Below are 21,490 nucleotides of genomic sequence, written 5' to 3' on the forward strand. Positions count from 1 at the left end.
CTCATAGAGTTTCCCGCTTTATAGGGTTGAACTGATATTAGGTTGTTACGTTGTTGTTTTATTTACGTGCCTACTTTACTGCCTTGCAGTATGGCACTTTCAGTTTTACAGTTACTGTAAAGGCTTATATAAGCAACCACTGCTTATTGAATAAAACATTCTCTCATTGCCTCATTTCGTGTCTTTGTATACCTGAGTCTCTACAAGACAAAGCCCTGAGCTGGGTACAATGCCCAGTTCCCTCCATCCTTAACTAATCTCCAAATACAAAATTTCACTCTTATCTAGTGCTACAATAAAATTATGCACTGATATGTTTATCTGATAATCTTAGACTTCACATATTCCAATTTAAAGGTAGTTTTTTTTTACCCAATAACCAAATTTGGAATTTTCAACTTTGCAATTTCAAAACCTAGTAAAACACTTCTTTAACTATCAGTGAACACGTGAATCAAAATAAAGGAAAACAAAAGGTTAATCTAGACCATAATGTATAGCCTCTTAGTAGGTACATCATACGTCTATCTTGTTATATAACCAGTATCCAAAAAAATCATATATTCTTTGAAATATTATCAACCAAGTTGACAAGTTTATCATCCAAGTATTCCAAGGTGATATGTCTTCCATTATTTTGGTGAACCTTTTTATTGCATAGTAGACCAACTGAACTGGTGATCGTCATGTATTAGCTTCTCTTAATACTTCAGCAAGCTCATTTTATGTCAATGATTTTCTTAAAAGGTACATGCTGCTGTTCCTCGCCTGGTCTTGCATCTTCATGATGAAGATGTTAGTGTCCGATCAGCCTGTCGGGTAATTGACCATCATCTTGAATTTCTTGAATCGGAGATTTGTAAAGAAATGTCTGACATGATAAATACTTCCTTTTTGACAGAATACCCTGAAACAAGTTTGCCCATTGATGGAAATTGAACGATTGCATGCTGTACTAAACACACACAGTTTCCTTTCTGATCATCGGTATGCTTTAACAGATTGTAAAATTGCTTAGTTTGTTATTATTTTGAATAATTTACAATGACGTATAATTATGCCATATAGTTATGACAATGACGTCTTTTGTGTATATAGAAGTGACTATGAGGACTTTCTCCGAGACATTGCAAAGCAATTTACTCAACATCTTCCCATCAGAGTTGATAGTTATATGGCTTCATTAGTGCAGGTTCCTGTTCACAATTTTTGTTATAACACAATTAGTCATATTTTTTTACTGACTGAAACTAAGATTATGTGTGCTTGGATCAACTTACTTTTTTGTTTCATGATGATTTTATAGCCAAAGCTTTATTCTTAATGTATGAGCAGCATTTGAATTTTTTTAAAACAAATATTTTTTTTCTCTTGGAGTTTAATATTCATGTACTATCAGAATTTTTTTTTTTATACTATTTAGAAATCATTGACCAAGCAAGATTTACCCTGTTTGTGCACTCTAATTAATTTTCTCTCGAAATTAATCAAAATTGAACATGCACTTCTTTTGTTACCCCATTCCTAAACAATCTCTCTTTTGGGATGAATGAGTTGTAATCTCTTTTCTTTTTCCATTTTAGTTGAAAGAATCTAATGTAGATACTGTATCTCTTTTATATATGTATGTATAAGTTTCATCTTTTCTTTTTTGAGAATTATCTGTATTGGAATAACAAGTTGGAATTTATTCAGATTCATATTAAGGTTTATGGATATAGGTTCATGTACATAGAAAACACCATTCATAAACCTGGTAGAAAACATTCTTATTCATTTTCCTTGTAATCATAAAATGGAATTATTTCAGGGTGTGCGTGCATATATATATATATATATATATATATATATATATATATATATATATATATATATATATATATATATATATATATATATATATATCCTTGTTTGCTGGGTGCTTTTCCATTCAAGTAATTAAACAATAAATCTCTCTAAACATCCTCTTCTCAAGTATATGCAGTTATTAAGTTGTACAAAATATTCCTCATCTTTGCATTGTTCAAGCATGATCTGTCAACTTTAGTCGAATGTGTAGAGCATAGTAAGATTGGATAAAGGGCCAATATGTATTGGAACATTATTTGATTCATGTATTTTAGCTGAATTTTCTTTTCATGGACTTTCTACTTGATAATTTCCCCAATGTAAGTAAGCTGTAATAATTGTACAAGAAGGCATTAGAAACCTCAACCCAACACTTGGTGGTGTGTTGTGAATTATTTTTCCTTCTTTTTAAATCTAAGGCCTTGAGAATTTAGTTATTTGCTTTCTTTGATGAGGCAGGCTTTTGACGCACCATGGCCCATAATTCAGGCAAATGCTATATACTTTTGCAGCAGCATGCTCTCTCTATCGGACAATCAGCATATTTTATCTGTTTATCATTCACAGGTATTTGCAGGACACGGTTGCAATTTTCAGGCATTTTGGCTAAAACTTGGTTTTCACACGATTTGTCTGTCTTCTTTTAGGTCTTTGGTATGCTGGTTGGGAAAATGAGTCGATCACCTGATGCTGTCGTTAGAGCAACGTGTTCTTCCGCTCTCGGCTTGTTGCTGAAATCCTCCAATTTATGTTCATGGGTGGACTCAACATCACGGAACAATGATGCAGAGTCCATGAAAAACTAGCAACGCCATGGGCTATTTTAGGAAGGTTGAGTGGATCAGCGTGCTGCTTTGCATATTTGTCATGTGAAGGCAACCTGGCTGTTGGTGACGTTCTTGCACAGGGTTTTGTTTTAGCAATCGCCTCTTCTGTATTCTATTCTATCCATTTTCCCCCTTAAGTATGGTATTTTGTTGTAAAGTTTGAAATGCTTTTAAATGTACATTTATGTTAGTGTCAGGATCGTGTAAGTTGTTGTATATTAATTACACTTGAACTACACCATGGAGGACTTGTTTTAGTATTTTCATTATTTTTTTCCATATTAAAGAATTAATGGTGTACAAGTGTCTCTCTCCCTGCCTCCCTTTGCTTGTATTAACGATGACAGAGGGAATAAATTCTGGCATCACGTGGCCAAAGTTTTAATGAGCAAGAATTGTGTGCCTAGAAAAAATAAAGAGATATTACCGCCCGAAGTTAATGTGCAAACACTAATTCAAATTAAAAATAAAGGTTAAAATACTCCGTTGGTCCTCGTAGAATTTCAATTTGGTCCTCGTATTTTTATTAGTCTCAATTAGGTCTTCATTTTTGTAAATTAGTATTAATTAGGTCCTTTCCGTTAGCAGAAAACTAACACCGTTAAGTAGGTGTCATGTGTCAATTCTTGATTTTTTTGAATTTGAATTTTTTTTGAATTTTTTTTTGAATTTTTAATTTTTTTTTAAAATTTTTAATTTTTTAAAAAAAAATATTTATGTCACGTGTCATGTCTGTAGTGTGTCATGTGTCAATCTAATATGATAACACGTGTCAAATTAATGTAGAATATCAATTTAGTCCTCATATTTGTTAAATTGATTTGATTTGAGTCCCAATTTTTTTAAAAAATTTTCAATTTCAGGCATTTCAAATTTAGACCAAATTTTACTTTTATGTAATGTTATGATTATTTTTATTAAAATTGATATTTTTATGAAATATTTTAATATTAATTATATTTAATATTAAAATTTTAAATATATTTATTTTAATTTGTTATAAAATTATTTTAAAATTTTACATTTGAATTTATAAAATTATTATTTTTAAGATAACTCTAAAATATTGTTGATATTGAATATTATACAAATATTTCGAATATAAATTTATTAATCTATATATTTATAATTTTAAAATAAAATTTAAATAAAGTTTAATGTAAAATATAAATTTAAATAAATTAAATGTTGTTAAAAATATATAATAGAAATATCACTTGTAATAAAAGTATCATCATTACATTTATAAAAAAGTTAAATTTGTTATAAATTTGGAACACATGAAATTAAAATTTTTTTTTAAAAATTTGGGACTGAAATCAAATTAAATTAACAAATATGATGACCAAATTGAGATTCATACATTAATTTAACACGTGTCATCATATTAGATTGACACGTGACACACTACAGACATGACACGTGGCATAAATATTTTTTTAAAAAAAATTAAAAAATTAAAAAAAAATTAAAAAAAACAAAAAAAACGAGGAGCTGACACGCACCTACTTAACGGTGTTAGTTCTCTACTAACGAAAAGGACCTAATTGATACTAATTTACAAAAATGAGGACCTAATTGAGACTAATAAAAATACGAGGACCAAATTGAGATTCTGCGACCAAAACGAGGACCAACGGAATATTTTAACCAAAAATAAATTATACTTAAGTGGCTCCGAATTATTTAAATATTTGTTAAATATTATCAATTTTTTGGTAATTTTCTTTGGAATCTCATCATTTATGTTTAAAGAAATTTTGTTTGAGTATTTGAGTATCATCTTAAATTATTAGATTAAATTTGTTTAATAATTTCTGTTTTGTGTAATGTAATATCTATTTCATGGATTTTTATGGCTCCACAGAAACCAACCTTATCAACTTCTTTCTTTGCATCTCTTTTGGCAGACAATTTACTCTTACATCTTCCTTTGCTTATGCACTGCAACCGCGATAAATTATTAAAGAGAAATGTTTTTTTTTTCACCCAGTGACATTCAACTTTAAAGGTAATATATTTATTTACAAAAGTAAAGATAGTATTAGTAAAGAAAAGATAAAAGGATAAAAAAGTGAATATGAAGCGAGTGTAAAAAATTATAAAGTGTCAAAGTAATGTAACCCATTATTAGATCCTTCAAAATCAATGCATATGCTCTTACATCATCCTCACAAATTTAAGTCACTCATTCTAAAAACGGATGTTTGTTTTAAAAGATGAATAAAAGGAAGAATGAGTGGATAAATTTAAGAGGATAGAGAATGAAAAATGAAATTATTTGTTTTAAGGAATGAACAGATGAAATTGAAAAGATTTAAAGGTTAAATTTGTGAAAATAGATGAATGAATACATTCTGGATAACAAAAATATTTTAATTTTTATATTATAATTTTCTTTATTTAAAATTAATATAAAATAAAATATTATTATTATTATGTTAATTATTATTAGTAGTATTAATAATATTGTTATAATTTTATTAGTTTTTCTATTATTATTACTATTATAAATGTTATTTTTATTATTAATTATCCACAAGATTTAATAATCATTATTATTATTAAAAAAATTAATAGTTTTAATTTTACAATTAAAATTAGTAATTTATTATTATTATTATTTTATTATTTCTCTGTTTTAAGGGTGTGGGTAACGAAACACTTATTTAATTTTTTTTTCTTGTGTATTTAATAAATTATAAAATTTTAGTTTAAGTTCAAGTATTTGTTTGTATTATATTTTTATTTCAATATTACTTGTTAGTTGGTATTTCACATATTATAACATTTTTTATTATTTTTTTAACTTGATTTTTTATCATAATAATTAATATATCTTTTATTAGAAAAAAAAATACGCATTACTCTTCAATAATTTACATTTCATAATTGGTGTTTGAATTTAATAAAACAAATTAAATATTTTATTATATGTTATACATAACAAAAAAATAAAAGAAAAATATATTCAACTTTTCAATAATTTAGATTGTATAACAGGTATCTTAATTTATTAAAAAAGTAAGTTGAAACACCACAATTTTATGGGATGTGATAGTGAGTTATAAAAACGTATACTTACAGCGGAACGATTATTTCTCATAACGTATCAAAGAAAAATTCATAATAAAATCGTAATTCAAACGTAACTATTTAAAAAATTCTAAAATGTCAACAACAAATAAAAAAAAAATTAGATTGTCTTTAATGTTTAATTTAAAACAACTAAATTATAATAATAAAATCCCGAGTTCACCCATCTTCTCGTCAATTTACTCCTCATTAAATACATCTATATGATAATTTGTTCCCATATAACACACATGTCATTCGATCACCGCACACACAACAAACAAATAAATAAAAATAAGTTAACTATAACGATGATATATAACTGAAATTTAGCAAAAGAAGATATTGTGAATAATATTAAACATGATATTCCAATAATATACTTAAACATTATAATTACAATCACATATGTATGAAAAATAAAATTCCAAAAAGAAAATTCCTCCCAACATATACTCAACAATATCACAAACTTAATTATTAAATAAATCCAAAACCTAACATGATAACCAAAATCTTTAAATTTTGAAAATGCCACTTTAACTGGTATTAGTGAGTTCAAAAGAAAACCCGCAATTAAATTCACTACAAATGATTTAAATATCAAGACCATGGTCACAGATACACCACTCAACCATACGTGGCCCCGCAAATTTAAACCAAGCAAAATAAAGAAGACTACTAAGTCAACATGGCCATCCATGAATGTCACATCCAAGTAAAATTATCTTAAATGCTAATGAAAGAATGATCCAAAAATATTCCACGTCTGCACTCGAGAATCATAAATTGAGAAAGTTAAACAAATTTGTGGATCCATGCACACTCACGTAAACCAACTTGCGTCTCAAATCTAAAAGTGAAACAATTTTTTTTTTCTTACAATCCATGGCCTTCAAGGAGTGGTCACATGATGCAAAGGCTAGGTTACGGGTCCACACTAGGAAAAATAGGTTTGTATAGTTTTGCCTTAGAAAAACATGTGATAGAAGGAGAAAAACATAACACTAAAACTAAGGAAACGTAAAGTTATATGCACCATTGACCCCTTGATTAACCACATCAAACGTAAAGTGAAGCAATGAAGAAACCCAAAAGCTTGATGAAGCTAAATGATTTTGAGTGTGGCCCCATTTTCACTACCCACGTTCCCCATCTCTTCTATATTAGCATGCAATCCTAGTGTAAACTTTGAAAGGAACAACCACATTCCCATTCTTTCATCCAAGCCAAGGTTGCTTAAATGCTAACAAAACAAATAGCTAGAGATAAGTCCTATATCTCTGCCACCACAACATAAAAGCATATTTTTTTTTTCACCATCAATTTTAAACTAGTTTTGCAAACCCAAAAGCTGCATCCCAACTTGCTAAAAACATATGTCAAATCATCACTATAAGTTAAAAGAAAGTAAGTAACCAAAACTTCATGCTTATGGAGCAAATGTGAATGTGCGTAACATGAAATAATTCAATTAAATAAAATAGCAATCTTAATTAAGACATTAATTTTTTTTTCGTTTCTCTTCATTCTAAATTTTCTGGATCTTACATAAGTAAACAGTAAAATTGAAAAAATAACATCACATATTTAAATCAAATTTTTATTAACATAAAACTTCAAAATTAAAAAAAAAAATTGTATAAATGTTAGGGGAAAACATCAAAATTTATATCTGATAACATATTTTTTTCTTTTTATAATCTCTTTAAAATAAGAGGATGAAAATCTTAAAACTCTGAAATCCATCTCAGAACTCTTGAAACAAACATTTAAGTTACTCTAAATTTCATCATAACAAAAAGTACATCCCTTAAAAAAACAAACAGATCTTTATCCTTATACAAATGTGATGGGCAAAACCAAACCTACACTCCAAAGTCTCATTTCATTTGCCTCTGGCGGTCATGGTTTCCTTAACAAACAATCTTCACTTTCTCTTGTTTCCCTAATGGCTCAAGACCACATGATCCCAATGATTGATATTAAATAATTATTATTCATCTAAAATATTAATGTTAACTTTATTTTATTATAAACTGTATGCGTACATTTTTTTTTATGATATAATTTTATTATTCAAAACTATTATTATAAATGGAAGTTAATTTTGTAATCGATGATTTATAGAAGCGAACATGAACATATTATTCCATATATATATAATTTAGTAAATTATCTTAATTTTGTATTAATTTCTTGCATATTTCTTTTTTTTATTCAATCATTTTAAATAATATAAGTGTTTTTTCAAATTCGTTTTTTCTAAAGGAAAAATTAGGTCAGCACTAATTTTCTGGAAATTTAATTTTGACTAAACAAAAGCTAGAATTTGACTTCTCAGTAATAAAATTTTATCTCATATTATAGTGAATTGTGCTACCTTAATGAATATTCTCTATAATGTCTGGAAAATTCTTGGCAATGTGTAATCTAGCTTTTCTCATAAATATCTTCAACTATTAATTGATGGTTGTATGAAACAACTGTCAAATATTTTTTTCTTAATACTTGAAAGAAAAAAAAGGTTAAAGCTGGAGGTGTAAAATAAGTGAGGGATAATGACAATTTTATGTTATAACACGAGGTATCATCTATTATATATTTTTAAAATATTGAGAATAGAAAAAAAAATAAAAAATCATTTAAAAAATAATACCTAAAAATATCAAAAACAATTATCAAAATTTAGCAATAAAAAAATTATTTTCAAAGTAGGTGAGACGTGAGATCGTGTTTGTTTATCGTTTCTACTGAAAAGGAAATCAAGATAAGATAGGACAATGGAAGACTGAGACAATAATGGAGGAGTGAGAAATAATAATGGAGGAGTGAGAAATAAGTGTGAATGTAAAGTGTGAAAAGTAAGAAACGCAGTGACATACTACTGCACAATTCATTTGCCTCGTCTCCTAAAATATGCCACTCTCCATAAAACGAGGTACACTAAAACCCATTGCAAAGCAAGAAACGCAGTGACATACTACTGCACAATTCATTTGCCTCTTCTACAGTAGTCATGGTTTCTCAAATAACCGATCTTCACTTCGTCTTGTTTCCCCTAATGGCTCAAGGCCACATGATCCCCATCATGGATATTGCAAGACTATTGGCACAACGCGGTGTGGTTGTCACCATATTCACCACTCCAAAAAATGCATCACGTTTCGATTCAGTTCTTTCTCGTGCTGTTTCATCTGGTCTCCAAATCCGACTTCTACAACTCCATTTTCCAGCAAAAGAGGCAGGACTACCTGAAGGGTGTGAGAATCTCGACATGGTGACATCAATGGATATGATAAGCAAAATGTTCTGCACCATCAGCATGCTTCAGAAGTCAGCAGAGGAATTGTTTGAAGCACTAACACCAAAACCAAGCTGCATAATCTCTGACTTTTGCATTCCCTGGACCGCTCAATTGGCTGAAAAGTATCATATTCCAAGGATTTCGTTCCAGGGAATTTCCGGCTTCTGCTTACACTGTATGCACCAACTACAGTCTTCAAAAATTCGTGAAAGCATCCCTTCAAAATCTGAGTATTTCAGTATTCCTGGCATACCTGACGAAATTAAAGTTACCAAAGAGCAGTTACCAGGATCACTCTCATCATATGATTCGAAGGACTTCGGAGACCAGGTGATTGCTGCTGAGAGGAAGTCATATGGGGTTATCATAAATAGTTTTGAAGAATTGGAGAAGTCGTATGTGAGGGATTACAAGAAGGTGAGAAATGATAAGGCGTGGTTCATTGGTCCTGTTTCATTATGCAACATAGATGGCTTGGATAAAGCTCAAAGAGGCAACAGCCATGTCTCAATTAATGAACACCAATGCTTGAAGTGGCTAGATTTGCAGCAACCCAAGTGTGTGGTGTATGTCTGTTTTGGAAGCTTATGCAACTTGATTCCTTCACAACTTGTTGAGTTAGCCTTGGCCTTGGAGGATACAAAAAGGCCATTTATATGGGTTATTAGGGAGGGAAGTCATTTCCAAGAACTGGAACAGTGGATCTCTGAAGAAGGGTTTGAGGAAAGGACGAAAGGGAGAGGCCTAATAATTCGAGGTTGGGCTCCACAAGTAATGATATTGTCACACTCTTCCATTGGAGGATTCTTAACGCACTGTGGTTGGAATTCAACACTTGAAGGGATAAGTGCTGGAGTTCCACTTGTTACCTGGCCCATGTTTGGTGATCAATTTTTAAACGAGAAGCTTGTAACTGATGTGTTGAAGATTGGGGTGAGCGTTGGGGCAGAGGTTCCATTGAAGTGGGGAGAGGAAGAGAAGATGGGTGTGATGGTGAAGAAGGACAATATTAAGAGGGCGATATGCATGGTGATGGATGAAGATGAAGAAGAAGGCAAAGAGAGAAGAGAAAGAGTAAGCAAATTGAGTGAAATGGGAAACATAGCTGTTGAAGAAGGAGGCTCTTCTCATCTTGATGTCACTTCTCTTATCCAAGACATCATGCAACAATCAGGATAAAAATTTGACGGTAGTTTTTAACTTTAGTCATATATTGCATGTCCTTTGGCTGTTTTTTCTCCCTTATGTCTTTGCTTTATATTTTGGAATTATTTTATTTGAAATATGAAATACATGTTTTATTCCTTTTAAAATTTTCTATTAAAATAATATATTTTATAATATAGTATTTCAAAAAATTTATAAAAATAAATTAGTTTAAAAGAATACATATCCTAAATGTTAGTTATTATAGATTCCACAATTTAAAAAATATATTTCAAATAATGTAATTCAGAAATACAATATATAATTTAAAATATATTTTTAGATTATTAAATTTAAAAATATGAAAATATATTTTAAATTACATAATTTATAATATATTTTTTAAATTGCATAGTTTAAAATATATTTTTAAATTACATAATCTAAAATCTATTTTTAAATTCAAAAAATACATTTGATATCCATAATCTATTTCTAAATTTCACAATCTAAACATGAACCTTTTAGATATTTTCAAGGCTCTGTCGAAATAAAAGAAACCGCAGATTTAAAAAAGTAATTGCCATTAGGTTAAGGCCTCTAGGCTTCCTCCTCTTCTTTTTTCACAAAATATTTTCCCCATTGCCCAAATTACCAAAGACAATTCTCAGATTTACTAAAATATCACTACAGCATTTCAGAATTCAATGAAAAATGAATTTTAGCCCTTTTAATGTCCTTCTCACGCTGCAAAGTGAATAGAATTTAATTCCCAGGACAAAACTCTAAATTAATTTTATTTTAAAAAATAGAATTTTCAGAAAAAAAATTAATATATTTTTTAATTTAAATAAAAATAAAATATTAAATTAAATTAATCAATACTATTTTAATAAGTAATAGATATTTAATGATAATAGATTTACGATTTTAAAAAACCATTATTAAATTAATAATCAGTATTATATATGAATTAAAATTTATTTAAATACAAATAATTAAAATTTAATGACTTAATAAAAAATAAATATAAATTTTTGAAATACTATATCTACATATTTGAATATAAATTAATGGTCATTAATTTTTATATTGAATAAAGTTATTACTAATAGTGATTTTAATAAGTAATAGATATTTAATGATAATAGATTTACGATTTAAAAAAACCATTATTAAATTAATAATCAGTATTGTGAATTAAAATTTATTTAAATACAAATAATTAAAATTTAATGACTTAATAAAAAATAAATATAAATTTTTGAAATACTATATCTAAATATTTGAATATAAATTAATGGTCATTAACTTTTATATTGAATAAAATTATTACTAATAGTGATTTGTATGAAGAACGAGAAAATCATGTTTTAAGTGTAACTGTTTTAAAATAATGATGTCGTATTATTTTAATAATAAAAAGTTTATATACAAATATAAATTTTATAAAAGAATCTTATTATTTATAAAATAGTTTAATTCTCTAAAAATACCTTTTTAAAGAACTCTTTTCTTTCTTTTTAGAATTTTTTATCCTGTATCTATTTATTTGAAGATTAGAGATCGAGAAAGTCATTCATGTGACGAGCTCTTCAGTTAGTCTAATCAATTTATTCAATGGAATTGAGTTTATTAAAATAAATTCAAGTAATGATATTAAATAATTATTATTCATTTAAAATATTAAAGTTTATTTTATTTTTTTATGAACTGTATGTATAAATTTCTATTCATGATATAATTTTATTATTCAAAACTATGATTATAAGTAGAAGTTAATTTTGTAATTGATTATTTATAGAAGAGAACATGAATATATTATTCCATAAATTATATAAATAATTTAGAAAATTAGCTTAATCTTGTATTAATTTATTACATATTTATTTATTTTATTTAATAATTTTAAATAATATAAGTGTATTTTCAAATTCGTTTTTTTAGAGGAAAAATTTGGTCAGCACTTGGTAAATAAAATCATATCGAGAATTTGATTTCTCAGTAATAAAACTTTATCATATTACAGTTAATTGTGTTGCTTTAGTAAATATTATCTATAATGTGTTATCTAGTAAGTTCTTGGCTTGCCATTAAAAAATTGTCTTGTGTAGGAAGGATAAATATGACGACTGCCGCCACTAGAAATTAGGCTTTTTCATAAGTTATTAATGGTCTTCAACTATTAATTGATGGTAATATGAAACAAATTTCAAATATAATTTTCTTAATACTAAAAGAAAAAAGGTTAAAGCTGGAGGTGTAAAATAAGCGAGACATGTGAACGTGTTTGTTTATCATTACTCTAAAAAAGAAATCAAGATAGGAAATGGGAGGTTGAGACAACCTATACTCATTTTTTGACATGATTTTTTTTTTTTTTATAATGGAGGAGTGAAAAATAACGCATGAAATGTAAAGTGTGCAAAATAATAGCATATGCACTTACGTCATCTCCTCAAATATGTCTCTCTACATAAGCTACAGTAGAAACCATTGCAAAGAAAGAAACTCAGCCACATACTACTACTGCACAATTCATTTGCCTCTTTTATAGTAGTCATGGTTTCTCAAATAACCGATCTTCACTTCGTCTTGTTCCCCCTAATGGCTCAGGGCCACATGATCCCCATGATGGATATTGCAAGACTATTGGCACAACGTGGTGTGGTTGTCACCATATTCACCACTCCAAAAAATGCATTACGTTTCAATTCAGTCCTTTCTCGTGCTGTTTCATCTGGCCTCCAAATCCGACTTCTACAACTCCCTTTTCCAGCCAAAGAGGCAGGATTACCCGAAGGGTGTGAGAATTTCGACATGGTAACCTCAATGGATATGATAAACAAAATGTTCCGCACCGTCAACATGCTTCAGAAGTCAGCCGAGGAATTGTTTGAAGCACTAACACCAAAACCAAGTTGCATAATCTCTGACTTTTGCATTCCCTGGACTGCTCAGCTAGCTGAAAAGTATCGTATTCCAAGGATTTCGTTCCACGGATTTTCTTGCTTCTGCCTCCATTGTCTCCACCAGGTACACACTTCAGGGGTTCGTGAAAGCATCACTTCAAAAACAGAGTATTTCACTATTCCTGGCATACCTGACAAAATTCAAGTTACCAAAGAGCAGTTACCAGGAGCACTCTCCTATGATTCGAAGGAGTTTGGAGAGCAGGTGCGTGCTGCTGATAAGAAGTCATATGGGGTTATCATAAATAGTTTTGAAGAGTTGGAGAAGACGTATGTGAGGGATTACAAGAAGGTGAGAAATGATAAGGTGTGGTGCATTGGTCCTGTTTCATTATGTAACAGAGATGGTTTGGATAAGGCTGAAAGAGGCAAGCAGGCCTCAATGAATGGGCACCAATGCTTGAAGTGGCTAGATTTGCAGCAACACAAGTGTGTGGTGTATGTTTGTTTTGGAAGCTTATGCAACTTAATTCCTTCACAACTTGTGGAGTTGGCCTTGGCCTTGGAGGATACAAAAAGGCCATTTGTATGGGTTATTAGGGAGGGAAGTCATTTCCAAGAACTGGAAGAGTGGATCTCTGAAGAAGGGTTTGAGGAAAGAACCAAAGGGAGAGGCCTAATAATTCGAGGTTGGGCTCCACAAGTAATGATATTATCACACTATTCCATTGGAGGATTCTTAACACACTGTGGTTGGAATTCAACACTTGAAGGGATAAGTGGTGGAGTGCCACTTGTTACCTGGCCTTTATTTGGTGATCAATTTTTGAACGAAAAGCTTGTTACAGATGTATTGAAGATTGGGGTGAGCGTGGGTGCAGAGGCTCCAGTGATGTGGGGAGAGGAGGAGAAGATGGGTGTGATGGTGAAAAAGGAAGATATTAAGAGGGCAATATTCATGGTGATGGATGAAGATGGAGAAGAAGCCAAAGAGAGAAGAGAAAGGGTAAAAAAATTGTGTGAGATGGGAAAGAGAGCGATGGAAAACGGAGGTTCTTCTCACGTTGCCATCACTTCACTAATCAAGGAAATTATGCAGCAATCAACTAGCCTTAGCCTGGAGGATTCACAACTTACGTCTTCTTCTTGATTTGTTCGGTTTAATATGCCCAACATTAGTTTTTTTAAAAAGGGCTCACTTTGAGAAAGAATTTGTAAAAAAGGGTCGTGGTGGAGGACGACATTAAAGATTAAGTCGTCCTCCACCGTACCGGTTTCTTTTTTTTTTTTAAAAAAAGCGAAACCGTGTTTTCAGAAGTCGGTTTTTTTTTTTTCTTTACACATTCAGCTTTATATATATATATATATATATATTTTTAATTATATATTATTTAGTTTTTGTTAAATATTTATTTAAGTAAAAGTATGAAAAATAGTTTTAAAAAAATTCTAAAATACTTAATCGTTAAACCTTAAAACAAAATTAAGAAGATAAAATGATACAAATTAAAAAAATATTAAAAAATCCTTCAATAATTATATTTGAATATTTAATTTGTTAATGTTTATTTTATTTGTGGTTTAGTTAGTCTACTAACTATCAAGTATCATTTAATAAAATACTAAATTTATAAAATCAAACGAAGAAGTAGAGAACGTTTTGACCAAATCAGAAGAAACTGGCGAAAAAATCGCCATTGAGGATGTCACTTTATTTCTCTACTGTAAACAAATATTTAAAAAAAAAACTAAATAATATATATATATATAAAGCTGAATGTGTAAAAAAAATAAAAAATAAAAAAAACCAAAAAGTAAAGTTGTAGGCCCAAGGACGACTTCACTTTCAAAATATATAGAAACCGACTTCTGAGAGCACGGTTTCTCTTTTTGAAAAAAAAAAAGAAACCGGCACGGTGGAGGACGACTTCACCTTTAATGTCGTCCTCCACCACGATGACTTGACTCTATTTTGCAAAAAAATTTTCAACGGACCCATTTTTACAAATTCTTTGTCAAAGTGACCCATTTTTACAAAAAAGCCGCCCAACATTAGATAGGAACTCTCAGCCTCTAGTAATATTATATCCACTATTTTCTTTTATTTTTAATATAAAATAGTAATATATACTCTTATTTATAATAATATATAAAAAAAAATTTCTTTTGTGTTCACATTTCAAAATATCAATTTTACCTTTTAAAATATAATGATTTATTAAATTTTTGAAAATTGACCGTTACTTTTATAAACTTTTTATAATACCGTCTATCTTTGCTTCTTCTCTTTTTTTTTTCTTCTATTTATCAACAATTATTTTCTCATCTTTTCTTATATATTTCACTTTATTTTTAATAAATATAATTTTATTTATATATTAGTTTAATAACATTACATTATCATCACATATTAATATAATATCATGCAAATTTAAGAAATGCATAAACACATACGCGATAATGTCTGTGTTACGCTAGTATTATTAAAATGAAGTTTAAAATGTTCCTTTTAAGTAGAAGATAACACGGCACTACCCTACCCACAACAAAAAATATTTAGTCACTACTCATTCTGTATCTGTTTTAAAAGAAATATTTTATAAATTTTTAAACTAAAATTTAAAATAAAATTATAAAAAGATGTAAATTTAATTTAATTTAATAAAATATAAAATATATTCTTATTTTAATTAAATTTAACTTAATAAATATAAATTAAATTTTAATTGTAATATTTTGCATATATAAATACTCATTATAAATAAAATGATATCAACACTCAACTCATTTATAAACAAATGCATATATTAAAATATCTGTTATCTGCAAGTACCAACTATTCATTACTAATCTTATCCAAAAATATTAGTACTAGGATGAATATTATTTTTCGTCCTTCCTTATAAGGATATATTTTTTTCTCCTAGACATATTATAGGACTATTATTTCTGACGCATTATTAATTTATAATTCCTATTTTTCTATCATAATAGTTTGAATATTTTTATAATATGTATAACTATCCAATAATCACATATATTATTATTTTATTTCAAATTTTTATTTGTATTTATTTTTGTTTTATTATATTTTATTATTAAAAGGATTGTCAAGTGGTTCTTAATTAAAAGAGTGGGTCTCAAAAAATATTTTTAATTTTCTTAATATAAATTATTTATGTGTAATGTGTCATCCTTCTTGTATATGATACTAAATGGCTCATTTCGGTTGTCAGTTAATTATGCTAAGAAAAATTTTATGAAAAAAATAATGCAATACTGCATTTTCTTTTTAATGATCTAAAAGTTTTTAAAACAATGAAACGAAATTAAGACGCTCAAGAAGACAAATTAATATATTAAACAGTTAATATATTAGACCTCAATTATTATTATGAAAATAACAATAAAATATGTTATACCACTACAAGAAAATGCTTCATTAGTAACCAATTTTAGTGATCAAAAATTGTTAGTTACTATAATTACTAATTTAGATACAAGTTTACAAAGTAAAAAAATTATTGGTTACTAAAATAGTTAGTATTATGAATAAAAAATTATAATTGGTCACTACATTGGTTTTTAAAATTAGCTACCATAGTTTTGGCTACCAAAGAAAACTGGTCACTAAAAATTAGTTACTAAGTTTTGGCTACCAAAATAACTTAGTTACTAAATTGGTCTCTAATTAATTAGTGACAAATTTAGTAACCAATTATAATTTTTCATTTATATTAGTGACTATTTTAGTAACCAATAAATTTTAATTTTGTAAATTAGTATCTAAATTGGTCACTATAGTGACTAACAACTTTTAGTCACTAAAATTGGTTATTAATAAGACATTTTCACTAAACTTTCTATGCTAAAAACACGCATTATTAGAGTTAAAATGTTAGTATTTGATATCAACGCAGAAAAAAAAAAATGTAATCTTTCTAATCTCTTTCAATCTTTGAAAGGCCAAATACATAAAGGTTTGTTCAAGACTAAGTTATATATTATTTACTAAGATTATACTATTATAGCATAATATTATATAGTGAGATTTTAATTTTGATAAAAATATTGAGTATTGTAATATCTTTTAATTTATACTAATAGTTAATAGTATAAAATAATATTAATCAGTCCTAGTTGAATACTTCTATTCACTTTTTAAACATATTTTTATTTTAATCATATGCAATTATTTATATCTTATTTCTCCTAGTAATAATATATTATTATTATTATTATTTTTATTAATATAATTTCATATACTTTTTAAATTACATAAATGTTTAATAATTTTAGTTTGTATTATCTAAAAAATATTTTGTTATTAAAATTGTTTGTGATTTAATTTATTATTTAAAACTTAATAACAAAATAAAAATAGAATTAGTATTTATAGAATCGGGCAGTTGATTATGGATTCGGGTTAGCTTAATTTAGAACGTGGATTAAACAGATAAAAATAATAATTTAATTAAATTTGTATCATATTTTTGTGCAATTAATTTATTTAAATTTAGATTAAGCACATCGAACAAAAATAATTAAATTAAATTTGTTTAATAATTTATGTTTTGTGTAATATAATATTTATTTCATGGATTTATTTTTTATGGCTGCACATTAAGCAAGCTTATCTTTGCAGCTGAAGAGGTGGTGGGGAGAGATAAGTAGAGGTTGAAAGAAGCCCTGAGCTCCTCACCCCACACATTTTTGTAATCAACTTCTTTGTTTGCATTTCGACAGAGGATTCTCTCACGCCAAAACTCTTGCATCTTCCGTATCCATGCACTGCAACCACAATAAATTATTATTACATCCTTCAAAATCATTATTTATCTGTAAATTTATCAACCACAAACTAACATATATATATATATATATATATATATATATATATATATATGTAAAAAATAAGTATGGGTGTGTAGGGTTAGGGATGGCAACGGGGCGGGGCGGGGACGGGTTTCGCTATCCCATACCCATCCCCGCATAAAAAATTCATCCCCATCCCCATACCCAAACCCAACGGGTATCAAACTTTTTTCCCATCCCCATCCCCACCGGGTAACGGGTATAATCTCGTACCCATACCCATACCCGTGTTCTAACTACTTCAATATTAATTTTTATAAAAGAAAAAAAATTACGGTAAAGAAAACATAATATTATGAAATATTCAATATTAGGAGGATTTTCTTCGATGCCAAATACCTTAAAATAAATTATAATTGTTTACATTTTATATTAGAATACCAAATAAAATTTCATGTGAACCAAAACATTTGTTAAATTTGCAAACTACAACATTGATGAACTTAGTTGATAAAATTAAAAAATATTTCAAAAAAATATAAAAGGAAAACAAATATTTAAATTAAAATATATTTTAAATGTTTGTTTACTTCAATTTTTTAAATTCTAATGAATATCTTTTTTATACACTAATAAAAGTTATAATATATCACTTGATCAAAATGACACAAAGAATAAATAATAAACATAATAATAAAAGGAAAACAAATATTCAAATTAAAATATATTTTAAATGTTTGTTTACTTCAATTTTTTAAATTATAATGAATCTCTTTTTTATACACTAATAAAAGTTATAATACAACACTTGATCAAAATGACACAAAGAACAAATAATAAACATAATAATAAAATTTTGACATAGATTTTGTAGCTTTTGAACTTCAATATATGTTGGATAGTGACAAAAAAATATTCATAGCAATTACATTAAATTTTTATATTGTAGTAAATAAAAGTTATTTATACAATTAAAGTGGAAAAAATTACAGTATGATTAATAGTGAGTTATAAAATAACAAATAATTAGATAGAATATATCGAAATATTATTCTACATGATGAAAATAAACAATAAATAAAAATATTAAAAGACTAACAAATGTGTGTTTTAGAAATAATTTGAGAGACTATCGAAAGAAATCGCACAAAGGAAATCAAATGTATAATTAAGGTATGATAAAATGAAAAATACCTTACAGAACTAATTATTAAATTATGTTTGAAGTGGTTAAAATTAAATAGAAATATCATTAGTGACCAAAAAATTTGTCATTAAATTACATATAAATTAGTAATTAAATTGGTCACTAAATCAAGTACAGATTCGATCATTGAATCGGTCACTAATTTAGTCATTGATTCAGACAATAAATCAACTACTACCACCAATGACGAAAAATAGTGACTGGTATGGGTTACTGACTAAATCAGTCACCATTTCATGTTTTTCTTGTAGTGAATTATCATATACTATTCCTAAATATCATTATATATATATATATATATATATATATATATATATATATATATATATATATATAAAATTTTAACCACTTCAAACAGAATTTAAAGTGAAAAAATTACATTATGATTAATAATGAGTTATAAAATAAAAAATAATTAGATAGAATATATCGAAATATTATTCTACATGATGAAAATAAAAAAAAATAAATAAAAATATTAAAAAACTAACAAATGTGTGTTTTAGAAATAATTTGAGAGACTATCGAAAAAAATCACACAAAGGAAATCAAATGTATAACTAAGGTATGATAAGACGAAAAATATCTTAGAGAATTAAGAAAACTTTTCAAATATTAACATATAATTAATGGTTGAAAAATAACGAAAATTATTTTAATGAAACAAAAGAGTTCTTCAAATTAAACAAAAATTAATAATAATAATAAGTAAAGAATTTTTTTTATATTATCTTAAATTGAGAGTATAAACATTCTCATGTGAAAGAAAAATTTATAATAAATAAAAATATTAAAAAATAATATAAATATTCAAATGTGAGGCATAATTTTTTTTTTAATTAACATACATCATTTTAACATAATTACATAAAGGTTATGATAAGATAAAAAATATATTGGAGATGAGAATGAGTTTCATGACAAATGAAATAATTAAAAGAAATAAAAAATAGAAAAAAAAAATATATATATATAGGGGTTACTTGATTAATTGTGAATATTTTAATAATTTAAACGAGAATGGAGATATGGCGGGGACGGGTATTATGGCGGGTATATGTACATCCCCATACCCATCCCCATACCCAACTGAAAAAGTCGGGGATTCCCCATACCCATACCTATACCCAGTCAATGCGGGGATTCCCCGTCAAAACGGGGACGGGTTCGGGCAATACCCACGGGGACGGATTTATTTGCCATCTCTATGTAGGGTATTATTTTAGACACGATACTCGTTGGATAGTAATATTTTGTACGTGTGGTATGTTTTTGTTCTACGTCGTAATTATATATTTTTTTCAATTTGGATCCCGCACACGGTTTAGACACATATTGATCTAAACTATTAAGAAACAGAAGACGTAATTAATGTTCATAATTATCACTTCTATTCCTATTGTCACTTTTATTCCTACGTCATTAATATATATATATATATATATATATATATATATATATATATATATATATATATATCATTTCTAAAAATACCTATCAAATAATATTCACAATTTATTTATCCAATAATGTCATACAATAGTATTTATAATTATGTCTATCAAATAATATCTATAATTTTGTTCATATAATTATGGCTGATTTCGACAGCCATTAGAACAAAAATTACGTTTTTTTAAAGTATTGTTCGTTTTAGAACATCGTGGAGTTTCGTTATGATTTTGTCTTTAAAAGACACTTCAGAGAATAGAAGGAAGTAGAAATATTTAAATTTTGTTAAATTCTGAACGATGTGAGACTTATTGAATGTACTAGAACATCATCTAATTAATAATAAATAATTATAATAATAATATTTTAATATAAACACTTAGCACACATCCCCATCATATGAAATTTAAGAGACTTTATCTATAATTTTATTCACTAGTGTTTGATGGAACGCAAATTAGTTTTTAAAAGAAATTATAGTAAATAAATTATCAGCGGACTTGATTTTGTCAACATTTCAATAAAAAAAATCATTTTTAAATACAATTCCAATGACCTAAAACACTATTGCCAGTCACCTTCCATCTTATATGAAATTGAAAAGCTTAGCGTGTGACTGGGTGCAATGTGAACGTTGAAGCGTAAAACTAATATCAGTTGCTTCTGGTCTTTTGGTTATGTGTGTTAAAATTGATAATGTATTTTTAGGTAATACCTAAAAATATTTAGTTCAAGAATGTAAAGATTAATCTATGATATATATCCTAACATCCTTGACAAATTCTCCAACCGTACGTGGGCCTTATAGCCGTGGATATTTCAAATTAACACATATAAATAACTATTTTATTTTAACATTTTAAATACCTAAGTAACATTATTTAATTATTATTATTTCTAT

The 21,490-nt window shown here is 27.4% G+C and overlaps 2 protein-coding genes and 1 pseudogene across 9 annotated transcripts in view; all 3 read left to right on the plus strand.

The window, feature by feature from the left end:
- The window catches only part of LOC114163799 (ARM repeat superfamily protein), a 61,756-nt gene extending 58,792 nt beyond the window's left edge, over nt 1-2,964 (plus strand). For 6 of the 7 annotated variants that reach the window (XM_085673340.1, XM_085673327.1, XM_085673328.1 and 3 more), the window contains 5 exons: nt 748-819; nt 902-987; nt 1,099-1,192; nt 2,308-2,415; nt 2,496-2,964. In XM_085673340.1, the coding sequence (XP_085529466.1) occupies nt 748-819; nt 902-987; nt 1,099-1,192; nt 2,308-2,415; nt 2,496-2,654 (519 nt within the window). In that variant the 3' untranslated portion in view covers nt 2,655-2,964. Of the gene's footprint in view, nt 1-747; nt 820-901; nt 988-1,098; nt 1,193-2,307; nt 2,416-2,495 lie in introns of those variants that run through there. The other variant, XR_014995070.1, reaches the window with a different exon arrangement.
- Nucleotides 2,965-8,585: 5,621 nt separating this feature from the next.
- On the plus strand, nt 8,586-10,370 carry LOC114187772 (UDP-glycosyltransferase 73C11 pseudogene; annotated as a pseudogene). Its single transcript, XR_014995072.1, has one exon. The product of XR_014995072.1 is annotated as a UDP-glycosyltransferase 73C11 pseudogene (transcript).
- A 1,918-nt stretch (nt 10,371-12,288) lies between these two features.
- Nucleotides 12,289-14,432, plus strand: LOC114178903 (UDP-glycosyltransferase 73C11-like). The gene has a single exon (XM_028065054.2). The coding sequence runs from the start codon at nt 12,766-12,768 to the stop codon at nt 14,263-14,265; it is 1,500 nt and encodes a 499-aa protein (XP_027920855.2). The 5' UTR covers nt 12,289-12,765; the 3' UTR covers nt 14,266-14,432.
- The last annotated feature ends 7,058 nt before the right edge of the window (nt 14,433-21,490 follow it).

The sequence above is a fragment of the Vigna unguiculata genome, chromosome 1 (genome assembly GCF_037176805.1).
Source record: "Vigna unguiculata cultivar grain cowpea cultivar isolate G323 ecotype 2 chromosome 1, ASM3717680v1, whole genome shotgun sequence".
Taxonomy (NCBI): domain Eukaryota; kingdom Viridiplantae; phylum Streptophyta; class Magnoliopsida; order Fabales; family Fabaceae; genus Vigna; species Vigna unguiculata.

Bases quoted from the DNA above. Each gene is read 5' to 3' on its own strand.
- LOC114178903 (XM_028065054.2), top strand. From the start codon at position 12,766: ATGGTTTCTCAAATAACCGATCTTCACTTCGTCTTGTTCCCCCTAATG.